Source organism: Heterocephalus glaber, unplaced genomic scaffold (assembly GCF_053883595.1).
Source record: "Heterocephalus glaber isolate CG9 unplaced genomic scaffold, H.glaber_assembly_v1.0 deba00001465, whole genome shotgun sequence".
Lineage (NCBI taxonomy): Eukaryota > Metazoa > Chordata > Mammalia > Rodentia > Bathyergidae > Heterocephalus > Heterocephalus glaber.
Window position 1 is genome coordinate 13,706,742 of NW_028258312.1, and position 14,584 is coordinate 13,721,325.

Genomic DNA, 14,584 nt, shown 5'->3' on the forward strand with positions numbered 1-14,584 from the left:
ACCTTGCCCTTGCAAGGCAGGTGGCAGCACCACTGAGCTAAATCCCTAGCCCTATCAACTAGATTTTGATAAAAGGGTAAAAACTATCCTATTCGGAGCAGAAGGTATTGTCAACCAATACTGTTGAAACAACTGTGTGTTCATATAGATAAAGTTTCTCTCAATCAAGAATTCATTATGATAAGCAAAATATAATTTTTAAAAGAGCTTGATGTTGAACCTGAAACTCTAAAACTTTTGAAAGTAAATGTAGGAGAGAATATATGTCAAATGCAAACTATATTTTTAGACAAGTCACAAAAAATGAAGAAAATTTGATAATTTTCGTGCTATCAAATTTAAAATATCTGTTCATTTTTAGTAGCTCTAAGAAAATGAAAAAGAAAGCCATTTATAAGAGAAGAGTATTGCAATATGCTAATTCTTTTTTGTTATACCGAGGGTTGAGCTCAGAGTTTTTGCATTGAGCTACATCCCATCTCTTCCTCCATTTATCTATTACTTTTTATTTTGTGAGAGGGTATCACTGCATTGCTAAGTTGCCTGAGGCTAGCCTGAAAGCTGAGATTCTCCCATAGTGTTGGGATTACAGGAGTGTACCACCATGCCTCGTTTACACAATATTTTTTAATGAATTACCAATTAATACGATGTTGAAATCTTTCAAACAGAGTCATGAAAGAGTAGAAAGAGTAGATACATGTCCATTTTTATACAGTTCAATATCCAGATAATCTGATTTGTGAAAACATAAAGAGTAAGGAATAATTGCCAATGATAGAACATTGACCAGAAAGAGGAACAAAAGATATTTCTGGGATGATTGATATGTTCGATGCTATAATCAGAGTGCTAGTAACAGGTTATATGGTTTACTAAACGTATACCATTGTACCCTTAAGAAGAGTGTATTTTACTAAATATAAATTATTATTTCAACAAAAGAATGACTGACTAAAGTTCAGAGTAGATAATAAGAAAGGATAAATTGATTTTATGCCTTTGTACATACCTCTGTGTTCATAGCTAGTTGATCTTCTTGTAAGTCTTTCTACCTTGATCGATGAAGAATTTTGAGTTTTTTTACTTGATATCTAAGGTTTATTTTTTAAATACAAATATTAATTTGTTGAAGAGCCCTAACTAAAGAAAAGCTTTCTCCATCTTTAAGATTTAGGAATATGTATAGATATTACTGATTCTCTAGAAGTACAATAAGGTAAGCACTAAATATTTAGAAATGAGTCAAGATAATGGTTGTCTTCTGAGAAAGAAGTTTTAAAATTAAAGAGCAGAGATACATTATTATATAAAGGAGACTGATAGCTGCATACTGTGAATACATAAATGTTACCTGACTGAATAAATCAAGAAAGTTAGAGAACAAATATGCCAGTCAGAAAAGGTTAAGATTAAACCAGAAATCCTATAAAAAGAAACTTGCTAAGTGTTGGCAGCTGCTCTCCTAGCACAATCTTGTGGGAATAAGCCTTGAATTTACTCAGATTGTTTGCAGAACTATGTCTATTCTGAGATGAATAAAGCAAGCATTAAGCTCCATGAGTTTGATAATATGTCTTCCTTTGACATATGAACCACTTATGGACTGATGGTAAAATCACACACCTGAGTCAGTAAATTTGGTGGTCAAACATTGATTCACAAAAATTCTACCATAGAACAACTGCCACTTTATTTGTGCTTAAGAGATATGAACTAGTGGACCTTCCTTTTACTAGCAGAATTTTAAAATGTATTTATTTCATTTTTTCTAATGATAGAATTACAATTTCTACTAATAACAGCTGTCAGGATTTGCATAAACTATGATTTTTGTGAACATAATATGCTTAATCACAATACCTATACTATCCGTCGGAATTGACATAGTTTTTTCTAATAAAATGTGGCAATTATGATTGTGCTAATTCAGAGAGCAGATCAATTATTTATATTATTTTGGAAAGACATAAGTCAGATGTGAATTAGACTCATTTTTTTCTTTTAGTCTCATTGGCTCTCTCCAATAAATGTTTATCGATTCATTTCCCCACAACAACTTTCTGCTGCTGACAGACTTGTTATCTTTAGAATTGGTCTTCAAACTTTTACTTCATAAAGGATTTGTTTAGTTATTTTATCCATTATTTACTTTTAAAAAGCTGAGATATTGCAATTGCAGTCTATTAAGTAGGCAAATTATGGGGTTTGTATCTCCTAATGTAACTGTCTACTTTAGGAATTACAAACTCAAATTTATACAAGGACCGAGGTGGTAAAAAATAATGAATAAAAGTATTTCAATAAACAAAAAGTACATAGAAAGTAAAATGATACAGCTGCTACCCACTACCCCTAATTGCTCCCCTAAGAGTGTGTCTGATGTTAAATAGTTTTGTAATATTTTTAAAAAGCAATTTGAAGTTCTAGCAACTGTATATGTGTGTTTGTGTGGATGTCTGTATCCACACATGTGTGTTTAATTTTGATCTACTGTTAAGGAAAAGAAAAACCTTCAGCAGGCCACATTCATTACTAATCTGCCATCTAATAATGACCTCAGTATTATTTTTCTTGGAGTCTTCCTGTAATAAACCTTAAAATATTTAAATATCACACAGTTTACAAAATTCAAAGGACATAATTGATATGTACACTGAAGCTATTTTTCCCAAAGACTTTCATTGTGAATTATTACAATTACAAAAGAAGTTCCATGGATGTTCAGGTCTCAAAAGAGGAAGACATTCACAAGTAGTTTTATTCTTAAAATTTTATGTTATTATTTGTTTTTGCTTCTTTTTTATGATAGATAAAAATAGTATAAAAGGAAAGTGGGTCACATGAAAGAAGAAATTAAATTGATTAAATTAGGCAATGTGAGAAAATGAAAAATTCTGAGAGAGAAAAGAAGTTGACATAACAAGATACAAGAGGAAATTCTACAAAATTCATAAAGATTGAAGAAATTACAAGAATAAACAGTATACTCCCTAGAGATAAGACCACTGAAAATTGTCTACTAAATGTCCAATATTAAGCAGAAAATCAGGTTGCAACAACATTTAGACTGCTGGTTATTCTCTTTTTACAAGACAGATCCCCTTTTCTGGTTTGATCAGGCAAGCACAGCAAAACGAGATTACAGAAAAGAAAATATATCTCTAGATGAGAACGTGGGACTTCCCAAAATGTGTGGGATAGTGCAACTGTGTATTTTTAGCATTGCATGCTTCTGAGCAGAAAGAAATGAGGACTAAGACCTAGGACTATAGAACTCAGGAGATGAGATTTTATAAACAAAGTGTGGAATGTGAGCGATTAATATTGTATGAACTGGAGTATATTTAACCAGCAGTAGTTTAAAACGTGTGTTAAATTTCAAGTAATTATGAAAAATTGAGGAATTTTTAATTAATGATACTTAGGCATTGTCTCCAGAAAAGACATTCCTGTTTAAGTAGAAATCAGAGTACTAAATGCAAAGGATAATGTTATAAATGTTATGAGCTAAACAATGAGGAATAATTCAGAATACAATGATAGGATCTTCCTGTTGTTCCAGAAATTATACTAAATCTATGACAATGTCTTCTACTTAATGTCAAGGTCATCCTTCTGTGGAAAGCTTATTATTTTTGGCTCTCATAGATAAAACAGTAAAAAATATCAATAAATACTCAGGGAAAAATATATGTATATTTTATTGGTATTCATGTCAGGAAAAATGAATTAATGTCGGATAGCATTTTTAAAAATTACATATTTTGTCCAAATCAAAAGGAAGCAGGACTGCCTAATGATGAATGACAAAATTCTCATTATTTTGCTTTTTGCTTTTCCTGGTCATGACTCATGGGTTAAAGGCCAACTATGGATAAGCCTCCATAATATAAGATCATCTACAGAAACTTCAACCTACCCATCTGTGAGGCTTAGCTTTATGTGGAAATTTGGCTGAGCCATGATACTCAGCCATGTGGTAAAATACCACTCTGGAGGCTGCTATGGAAGCATAGTGTTTAATGAAAATAACCTTAAAATAAGTAAAATATGAGTAGTGAAAATTACAGTCCACAATGTGGGTAGGGATCATCAAGTCAGTTGAAGACCCTAATTAAAAACAGACTTAAGTCCCCAAAAAGAAAAAAAATTCAGCATTTAAACTATTTTCACACTCTAATACCAATTCTTCCCTACATTTCTATCCTGCCATCCTACTCTGTCAGCCTACAAAATGTGGACTCATTCTTTAAAGTAAATCCTATTTTTATCTCTCTATGTAAACATCTTATTGAATATGTTTGTTTTAAGAACTCTGAATTGTACACCATCTATCATTCTAATTGTTAAATATAGCATGGGTACCAGCAACAATTAGAATTTGAAGTAAAACACAGTATTTTATATTGGTTCCTAAATTGATGACATACTTAGAAGTTATAAATTTAACTAAATCGGTATAAAGACTTTACGAGGAAAAGTAAAATATTCTGTTTAAATACATAAAAATACAAATAAAGTGATAGCCCATATTCATGGAGAGAAAATTTTTTTCCCATTAAGTTTATTGGTACATTTCAGGTATAAAATACAGTCACATTCATCATTGGGATCTCGTACCATTACATGAGTATCTTGTTTCTTTTTCCCCCCTTCCTCTGCCCTCCCTTCACCCCCTCCACCCTTCCCTATTTGCAAAGACTTTGTTTTCATTTTTTTCCTTTTCTCATATTTTTTCTTTTCATTTCTTTCCTTTCCCCTACCCCTCCCACTTCCCCTGCTCCTTTAGACCTTTTCTTGCTATTACACAATATCAATTATATATTTTTAAAATTACAGTATCAAGATCTAGGAGACATTACCACAGATTTTACACAATTTAAAGGGATATAGAAACCATATTACAGAAATCTTTTTTGAAATAAATTTGAGAACTTCTAAGAAGTACCTTGGAAAACAAATTAATGAAACTGACTCTGGGGGAAATTTGCATTAATTTAAAGGATAAAGTAGCATTTTAAAACCAACTGTCATTATTTTTATTACTTATTTGCACAGTAATTATAATTGCAAAAGTACACTGGATATAAACAAAATTTTTATTGTGGAATTTATAGCCCAAATAGAGAATGGAAATCTAGGAAGAATTTTGCGTAAGAATATCATGGGCATAGTAATGGAGGAATAGTCACTGTATAGATAATACTTCTTAATTAATCTTTATAATTATTATGCCTAATTACATTTTGAGGTGGACCACACTGTCTTCACTGTACCCTCAGTGTTGACCTATATATATATTTTTAATTGGAAAATAGTGTGGATATATTTTCTCAACGATCTAATGATATTAAACTCATGGAATTAGGGATTAGGGTAAATAAATTGTTTCAATACAGGGATTTGAGTCCTTTGAATCTAATAGAACCATTATCATTATTTCAGAATTGTTTACCTCACTATGAAAGTTTTTGCACTTAACAAAGTCATAGATAACAGCATTACACAATTGCAGGGTTTACTTTTTCTCATCTCACATTTAAATTTATCATATGTGTCTTCTTAACTAGTTCTCAGAGTTCTTTAGTTTTACTCTTGGGTTTGTTTTGGTCTGTTTGGTACAGGTAAAAAGTTTCCCCTACTGTAATTTAAAGTTAAATAGAAGAATTAAACCTACTTTCCACTTGAAAATGTTCTTGTGGCTTTCCTAGTAGAGATGACACTTCCGTATTGTGGAGCTGCAGAATATTAAGATCACAGTAGCAACTTATGACTCACCACCCACCTTTCACACTTCCTGTTTCAGCAGTACTGAACTGCTTCAGGGTTCCCCAAACCATTAGCTTTTCATTCCTATCCGAAGTTGCAAGTAGCTCCTTCTCCTTGCATTGTTCTATCCTCTCTGCCTGGGTTGCTCCACAGCTTTGAAGACCTCAGTCCATCTGTTTACCCCACCAGGAGCCTCAACTCCCCTTATGGAAAGGCTTAACACACCACATTTGCATCTATCCAGCATCTTACCCAAATACCAGATATATATTTCAAATGATACTTCTAATTCCTCTTGCCATATTGAAAATTATTAATTTTAAAAGCTGTCACTTTCTTAGTGAGTAGGGTTTTTGCCTGGTGACTATAGATACAGATACAGCTCTAGAGAGCCATTTGTATATGTAAGCACACTCCACTGGTTACACATTACCGGGTCCATAACAGTTGCCCTAGAAATATTGGATTAATTTAATGAAGTGATGCATATTATTCCATCCCAGTTAGAGTTGTGCATTACATAAAATCCAAAATATACGTGTTTACTCTTTCAGAATCAAAATTTTATTCTGAAGAATTCAACATTTGTACCATAATTTCCCCACTCCCAAATTTCCAGTTCTCTAATATCCAGTTCTTCTTAAATAAGAAGCTATTTTATTCTTGCAGTTTCTGCTCCTTGAAGAGTCACTGTAATAGAAATGCATTAATGCAAGCAGGATTTGCCCAGACATCAATAAACTCCAAAGGCTCCCAGAGGGCCAGTTGTAGTGTCAATAAAGACTCATAATTACTTGCTCCTTGGAGCATTTAGATCCAACCCCTTACCTCTCTCTGCTGTAAAGACTAAGCTCTGGAGAACTCAGCAATTCTTACCTCCCTATCCCCTAGGGGAAGAATGGCCAGCACTGGCCTGGGACAGTGTTTTTAGGAGTTTTCCGTGCTCAAGTCAAACCAAGGCCTCCCACATGCATGCTTGGTAATCACTCTACCCCTGATTCTATCAGGCTATCTCCCCTTGCCCTGGGGCCTCAAATTCTTAAACAAAGGTGCTCCTGTTCTTATTTTAAGCTGTCCACAAGAAGAAAGTTAGAACCTCTCCCCTGGTCTCCTGAGGGCCTGGGAATTGTGAGTCACCATTAGCTGTCGGTCATGTTAGCTCCAACGGACAGCAATGGATGACTGAAAGAGCCACCGCTCCACCTGAAGGAACATGGAATTGGAGGCAGCAGCTGTAGCATGCGGATCTTGGGACCGGAGCAAAAGGACAGGAGAAATCCTAGTTTCAATGCCTGTGGAGCCCAGACGTCATGGGAAGGTGCAGGTGCAAGGTGTCCTCTGACCAGAGAAATAAGGCGGGAAACCAAAGGTTGGGGCAGAGGTGTTGGCATTGAGGATTTGAACACAGAACCGGAGAAGTGTCCCTGCCACACAATATAATGTGGTAGGAGGGACGAGAGAGTAAAACAGGCTACCAATACCTATGGGTGTGAGTTTCAGAGAGGAGACTGCTCTTCCTTCTTGCCTTCCTTGCTCGTTTCCTGGCTGCATTAATGTGTTGGTGAGTGTAAATTTAAAAGAGAATTTAAAGAATTTGGAAAGAGAGGTTGGTTGTATCATCGTGCCCCCTCCCCGAATCCTATTTCTCCTGACTGAAGTTTAAATGGCGTTAGTTTCCTTGACTTCTTCGTTAAGAGTTTCCAAATGACAGTGAGTCACATAGATGTCCATAAAGTTCCTAAGGACAACTCTGGCATCACTTGTGACCTGGAGGTCTACAGCAAGGGGTCCTCATCTGCAGTTCATTCTGAAGGGGCCAGAGATCAGCTCATTGGCTCGGGAAAGCATCTGTACTTTCCCGACTGAGCTGTGGGCGGAATACCAAGCTCTCCCTCTCCCCGCTCTCGGCTCCGTTTCACTCTATCTGGAGGGCGTGGATTTTCTGTGCGCTTTTGGAAAAAGCTATCCCTCTCGCAAGCCCCGGCTCCATCTAAAACCGCAATCCCACCGGATGCGTCTCTGATCTTTTCCCAGCCGAGGTGCGCGCTCCATACTGATGCCCGCGGACTGTCTGGGCGCTCCGGGGTGCGGAGAGCGGGTGCTTCGGTGTCCCAGGAGATGCTGCGTGTGCATGTGTGTGTGTGTCTGTGTGTGTGCGTGCGAGAGCGCGCGCGCAGACGACCGCGAGCTTCCTCCCTCGGCCCGGGCGGACCGAGCCGGCGACGTTACTCCGCGAGCTGCCTCCGGCAACGCGAGGCAACGGCAGCCTCCGCCCCCTCCGCCCGGTGATTGGCTGGCTCTGCTCATCATTTCCCTGCTAGCGAGAGGGAAGGGCCAGTGACGCCCCCAACCCAGCTGCAGAAGCGGCCGCCACCGCCGAACCCAAGGTGTACCTCTGAAAAGAACCCTGAGCCCCGGGGAGGCGGCGCGGAGCAGCCGGGCGGCGCGGGAGCAGCGGGGAGCACGGGCGCGGCGGACCCCGGCCACCCGATCCTGGGATCCCGGCTCCTAAGCTCTCCTCGCCTTTTTCAGATCCACCTCCCTCCCCCGACTCTTCCCAACACGGAGCCTTTATCCCGAGGAGGTGCGCGAGCTGGAGCAACCCGGACTTTCCTGGGCACCCAAGATGCGCTCCATCAGGAAGAGGTGGACGATCTGCACTATAAGTCTGCTCCTGATCTTTTATAAGACAAAAGAAATAGCGAGAACCGAGGAGCACCAGGAGACGCAGCTGATCGGGTAAATGAGAGCTCCATTTCAGAGATGACCGAAAGTCCAGCCTAGGGGCACGGTGTGTCTAGGCGGTGGAGTGAAGGTTGGAATGCTGTGCGTGTGCGTCCGAGCTCTTGGGCAGGGACTCTCGCGAATTAAATAACAAAGGCTGTTGTGGAGCTGTGTGTGTGCGTGCGTGCATGCGTGTGTGTGTGTGTGTGTGTGTGTGTGTGCTTCTCGAAGCGAGTTCAACTTACCCTGTGGAGTGGTGGAGGTGAGAGTCGTACTGGCCCGGGGGCCTGCACGCAGGAGAAGTCTCTGCAGAAGTGTCAACAAAGAACGTTTGCCCTTGGCCCTCTAATCCGTGGGCAGAACTCAGCCGGGGGTCTGTGTTCACTCAGCGCCTCTCCTTCACTTTCCCTCTGTCCTGTCACTGTAGGGGGAAGCTAGAGAAAGCTGGTTTCTTGCAGGATTAAAGTTAAAGCCCACACAGGAGAAAATTTGTCTCCTCTGCTTTTCTACTTTTTTGTTTGTTTGCTTCTTTTTGGCGTTGGGTACATCTGTGTGTTTTAATTTGAATTAGAAATTCTATTTCCACCCCCAAGGATGATTCCTTATTTGCTTGTCCAGAGATAAAACGCGGACGTAGTTTTAGAAAGAAACTGGCTGTACTGTATTTCCATGACTGTGTTGTTGCTGTTTCTTTCGTTTGGATGAGTTCAGAATCTCCCCACCCTCTTAAGTTCTCTAAATATCACACTTCCTTCCTTCCTCCCCTTAGCCTCTGCGCCTTTTGAAGTTTACCCAGGGGGTGGCGCAACTTTTTGGGCTGACAGAGCTTGGAAACTGGTTCTGAGGATGAGAACCTGCTTGTCAACTCTGCCCAAAGTCCTGTTTCGGAAATCCTCCCTCGTCCGGAGGCGTCCGCTATAGGAAACTCTACACTGTACAGACGCCCTTCTTCGTTTTATTTTCTTCTGACACTGATTAAAACGAAGGGACTTTTCCGCGTGAGAGAGTGTGTGTGTGTGTGTGTGTGTGTGTGTGTGTGTGTGTGTGTGTGTGTGTGTGCGTGTGATAGAACTGCTAAAATACCCGCTCTTAAACTTCAGGGAGTCCATAATATTCCTGCTCCTCCCCAAGTAATGAGCATTTAAGTGAGCAAGAGGAAGGTTTGTCTTTATAGAAGGAAACACTGTTCTGGAGAAAGCCGTGGTGACAGTCAGGAGGGACTGGCCGAGAATGAAAAGCTAGTAAAGAATGGCCTGAATGGTAGTTATGCATCAACAGATCTATTCAAGGTCTATTCTGGGGAAAGAAAAAAAATAAAAGAACCCTATGAGGTCCTTTACACCCGCGAGGGCGGGCTGAAAATCCAGCTGTGTGAGTTGTCAGGAAAGGAGCTCTTGAGGGGGTGTGGGCCTCGCTGCAGACCTGTGCTGCCAGGCAGACAAAGGGGTATTTGGGGAGGCGCTGGCCCGCGCGGGGCTCCGGTGCTGGCGAGGCCGGGCGTGAGGGTCGGGTCTAGGCTCTTTGTTCCCTCGGGGCTGTGGGCTCCAGGAGAAGCCTGCGCCCAGACAAAGCGGCCGAGCCCGGCCCGGAGCTGAGCGTCTGGGCTGCTGGCGCGGGACCCCGGGGAGCAGGAGCGGGCTGGGTGGGGGCGCGATGCAGCGGGCGTCCCCTCCAGCTCCCCAGCTGCATGGGGGGAAGAGCTCACACAGCCCCTCCAGGGCCGGGCAGGGACCCGGGATGCTTCCCGTGCCGACCCCTTGTTGGGTGGGCACTGCCCTGGGCGCAGAGGAAGAGGTGGGCATCGGCGGGGGTCGGGCGAGCGAGGCTGAGCCCTCTCCAGCAGCCTCTGCCAGCTAACCGGGTTCGGTTTATTCCCAGTTCGTTTTAGAAGGCGTGGGGCTGGTCCTCGAGTTAACCAAACCGGAAGAGAGGTGCGCCCAGGGTCTGGCCCTCCCAGAACCCCGAGAGCGAGGGTGGGAGACAGAGCAAGACGGGGAAAGAAGCGTTTGGAGGAATCAGGACTCCCTTCGTTTAAAACAAATCACTGTCCATGCTCAGCCAGCGCCGCGGCTCCTCCTCCTTAATTAAAACCCGCAATTGCAGTTTTGGGGACCGGGCAGGGCTGGCTGCAGGCGTCGCTGTCATCCACGTGCCCCGAAGCGTCCTGCTGCCCCGGGGGTCACCGGCTACTCCGCAAACCGCGGAGCCGGCGAGAAGGGCAGCTCCAGGTCCGGAGCACACGTTCCTCTTTTCAAACCAGGACCAGATATGCAGTGGAAAACCTTACGATCCAAACTCCTGGTTTTAACTCCCAGTAGAGGAGGAGTTGAGTCATCAGACTAATCATCTCATTGACTCGCTTTCCACCCAAGCCACGTGGGGAGGTCGTTTTTTAAAAAGAGTTGAATTAGATTGGAGGTTTGGGCCAGACGTTTGAAAGTGAAGTAACAGAGGCAGGCTCTGGCCTTTGGGGGGCACTGCGCACCTTGTGGGTGGCCAGTAGTCTCTATGCAAGGCCTTCCATGGCCCTTCAGACTTACACTTTCCCCTAAATTCATGTTTAGCTTTCCTGCCTACATATTTTTTTCAACAGGAGTGCAATCTTTTATCTATTCAGCACTTGTTATACTTTGAAAGGCCGGGTCTCAGCTAGAGTTAATGTAGCATTACTCTTCTTGCATATGATACTGAGCAATCATTCTGCATAGAAAGAAGGAGAAGGAAGAGCAGCCCAGCTTTTCCATCAAAGGGCCACCTTCTCATACTTACAGAGGTACACGAACAATATTTTTAAAAGAAAGGAGGGGTTATCCCAGAGCTGGTCAAATAATGATTCGATACCTAAAAGCAACATTTTCTCCACAAAAATTTATTGTTTCTATGATGACTTAGTTAATGAAGTTTAACCCAAAAGGCATTGGTACTATTCAGGGCTCTGTTCTTGCCCTCTTTTTTTTTTTTTGTCTTTAATGGGCCTCACAGGCCTAAGATTTTACTAGCTTTATGTGCACTCTGAGGTATTATTGGAAAAGGCTTTCAAGAATCCTACAGATCCAGGCATGGTATCCTAGCACTCTGGAGGCTGAGCCAGGATTGTCAGGGCAAGTTTGAGGCCAGCCTAGAATACATGGCAAACCCTGACTCAAGAAACCAAACCAAACTTTCACAGATTTGTAGATATGCTCATTTAATGAGATGAAGTGTTTGTTTGAAAGTATAGGAAACTTTAATGTCTCATGGATAGTTGTTCTGATTGGTATTCTTCTTAAACTTGCTACACATTATTTCCTGGTTGATGAAAAGTGAGACTGTAACTTACTTTTCTTATCCTCTAGAGATGTTCATCTGAAGCGAGAAACTGCTCACTTTAGGTTATGTTACTAATTGATCAAGAGTATGAGTTCTGAAATCGATGATGAGATTGACAGTGGTTATAAGCACTCATACCGTACTTTGGATAGTCCTAACATCAGCCAAATTTCAGTTCGCTCTGAGTGGAGTATACTTTTGCAAGTCAAGATTTCCAGAATTTGCACTTCACATGTTATATTTTCAATTCTACCAAAACCTATGAATTAAAAGTAGAACATCTAATCTTTATTTTGAGTAGCAGAACATGGGAGTAAAAACACAAAATTGCCTTCTGTTTGTGTTCAAGCAATTCTTTTCTTTTAAATCACTTTAAAATTTTTAAATTAAGGAGGAAGTTTAACCCCGTCTAAAGGGAACATATTCATTCCACAGCTAAGTCAGAAAGAGTTTCAGTGGAGTTGAATGCAGAGCTTTGGGGACCTCTTTTCCAGAAGTGAAATCAATCATATTTGTTATGTACTGCAGAGCTAACAGAATACATTCTGGCGAAGCTGGGAATGTCTCACCAAAGACGAAAGCATGTATACATACCAGATAACAAACCTAAGCATCAGCTTCATCACTGGTATGTCATAGATGACCATCTGCCTAGATTTTTCATAGCTCCACATATGCAAGACTGCTCTGTAGTATTTGCTTTATGCTGAGTGACTTCTTTGATGTGTTTTGTAATTTTCCTTTTAAAAGTACATGTTGAATATTTTCGTGCTTAGCCTTATGCAGAAAATGTTTTCAGTGCAGCTGTTCAGAAGTCACTTCCAATCTGTAATGAAAAACAAGTGGGGTGGCAACATCCTTCATGCTTTGCATTCATGGGAAGGAAGTTTTTCCTAAGACAGAAATGCTACAAAGGTCACATGTGGAAAAGCCCTTGAGATACATTTAATTTTACACACACACACACACACAAAAAAAAAAAAAAAAAAAAAAACTCTCCAGAGATTCAGACTGCCCTAAACTTAGTCTTCTCACTCATGAGTTCCATTGGCTCTCAAAGAGGAGTGAGATTACTTCCATTCAGAGTTTAGTCCAGGGATAAAAGCATACATTTGGCCCATCACAACTTCAGTAAAACACAGTACAAACAGCAGAGTAACATCAGCATTGTATTCTTATAAAATGGTTATAAAGTTTAAAAATCACTTCTGTTTGATCGGCAAAGGCTCCATGCAATTTAATACCTCACAGCCATCATTGTGCAGGCAAAAATATATCCACAGGTCAGTGAAACAATCTTCTACAGATTAAAGGAAAGGCAAGCCTGTGTACATTTTTACTTTCATGAAAATGTATCGGTGATATAAGAAATTATTTTAATAATAGTAACCAGTGGTAAGAAAATGGTGATACTGACTTACCAGATATTAATGGGTGAAAAGTGGAAAATGTGATGGTGTATACCATTTTTTTGTGGTTTTTTTGAATCAGGGTCTTGCAATGTAGCCCAGTCTGGCTCTGAACTTACTATGTACCCCAGGCTGGCCTTGTACTCAAGATGATCTTCCTGCCTCAGCTTCACAAGCACTGGGATTAGAGGTCTGGGAAGAGAATCCAGGTTGGCCTGTACTCTTAAAGGCATATCATCTAAAGTGTGAAGGTTAATTTCTATGTTTATCCATATTTTGCTTCACATGCAATTATTATCACTAACAGGTAATATAGACTATTGGACCACTGAATGGTAAAATATGCTCTATATTTCTTTGCATCCTAAATGACTTCTGTAAAATGATTATTATCAGCTGCACACAGGCATGCAAGTATATCATTTTCATGAGTAAGACAGTTTAAAGCATTATTTTTATAGAGTTCTAAATTTTAAAAAGAGTGGTTTCATATGATGCTTTGAGCTGCTTCAAATTTAAACTACATGTTTAAAAAAGTATGCAAACTGAAATACCAAAGTATAAACCTTCAATTATAGAATTCATTCAACAGCTGTTACGCCAGCAATGGTTCCACTGATAGTAGGCGAGGGTTGCCTACATAAAGAGCACAGATTTAGAATTTGTGTTTGAATATGTAGTCAAGTTACTTTTTTACTATGCTGTTGAGATGCAAAAAATTAAAAGGTGATATGTAAAGAAATAAATGTATATGTTGAGAAGGCTATGATTTTTTTGCCTCTGTGCTATAAAAGTCTTTTCACTCTCTGAATCTGAATGTACATCTGTAAAGTAACAAGAAATAGTCTATTGACTAGTGAATTGTTGAGCCACCAAAGTCTTCTTGGTATAAATGATATCATAGTTATCTCTCAAAATGATCAACACTGCCATACTCCAATACAATTATGACACAGGTTACGCTAGCCTGAGCATGTTGATTGAAAGTTGGTGGTTGATTTTCAAGGTTATGGTGAAGGCACTGTGGCTCAGAAAAACTTTGCCTAGCAACACAAGGCTGGTGAGCCACACAATCAAGAACATGTGCAGATCACCTGATATTGCAATGTTTCCTTACTCTTGAGACAAAGCTCTTGCCATTGTGTTTATACATCTTCTTTGAAAGTAAAATTAATCTTTGAGGTCACAGTTACAGAGATGTAGAATAATTGACCAAACATCCTGTCTATTGTCTAAAAAGAGTCAGTTGAGGATGCAGTAGGAAATCAGGCTTTGATGAGAATTCTTGTTTCTTGAAGTTCCAAAGAGATCTTTGTTTTTCCTTTATATGAAAATAATTAAAGTTAAGAATGAATATGTGTAGGTTTTTA

At 40.2% G+C, this 14,584-nt stretch overlaps 1 protein-coding gene across 2 annotated transcripts in view; it reads left to right on the forward strand.

The window, feature by feature from the left end:
* The first annotated feature begins 8,004 nt into the window (after window positions 1-8,004).
* Window positions 8,005-14,584, forward strand: part of St8sia4 (ST8 alpha-N-acetyl-neuraminide alpha-2,8-sialyltransferase 4) — an 88,235-nt gene continuing 81,655 nt past the window's right edge. Inside the window, exons 1-2 of one of the 2 annotated variants that reach the window (XM_004841732.4) lie at window positions 8,005-8,159; window positions 8,305-8,511. In XM_004841732.4, coding sequence (XP_004841789.1) covers window positions 8,399-8,511 — 113 coding nt within the window. In that variant the 5' untranslated portion in view covers window positions 8,005-8,159; window positions 8,305-8,398. Of the gene's footprint in view, window positions 8,512-14,584 lie in introns of both variants that reach the window. The other variant, XM_087180896.1, reaches the window with a different exon arrangement.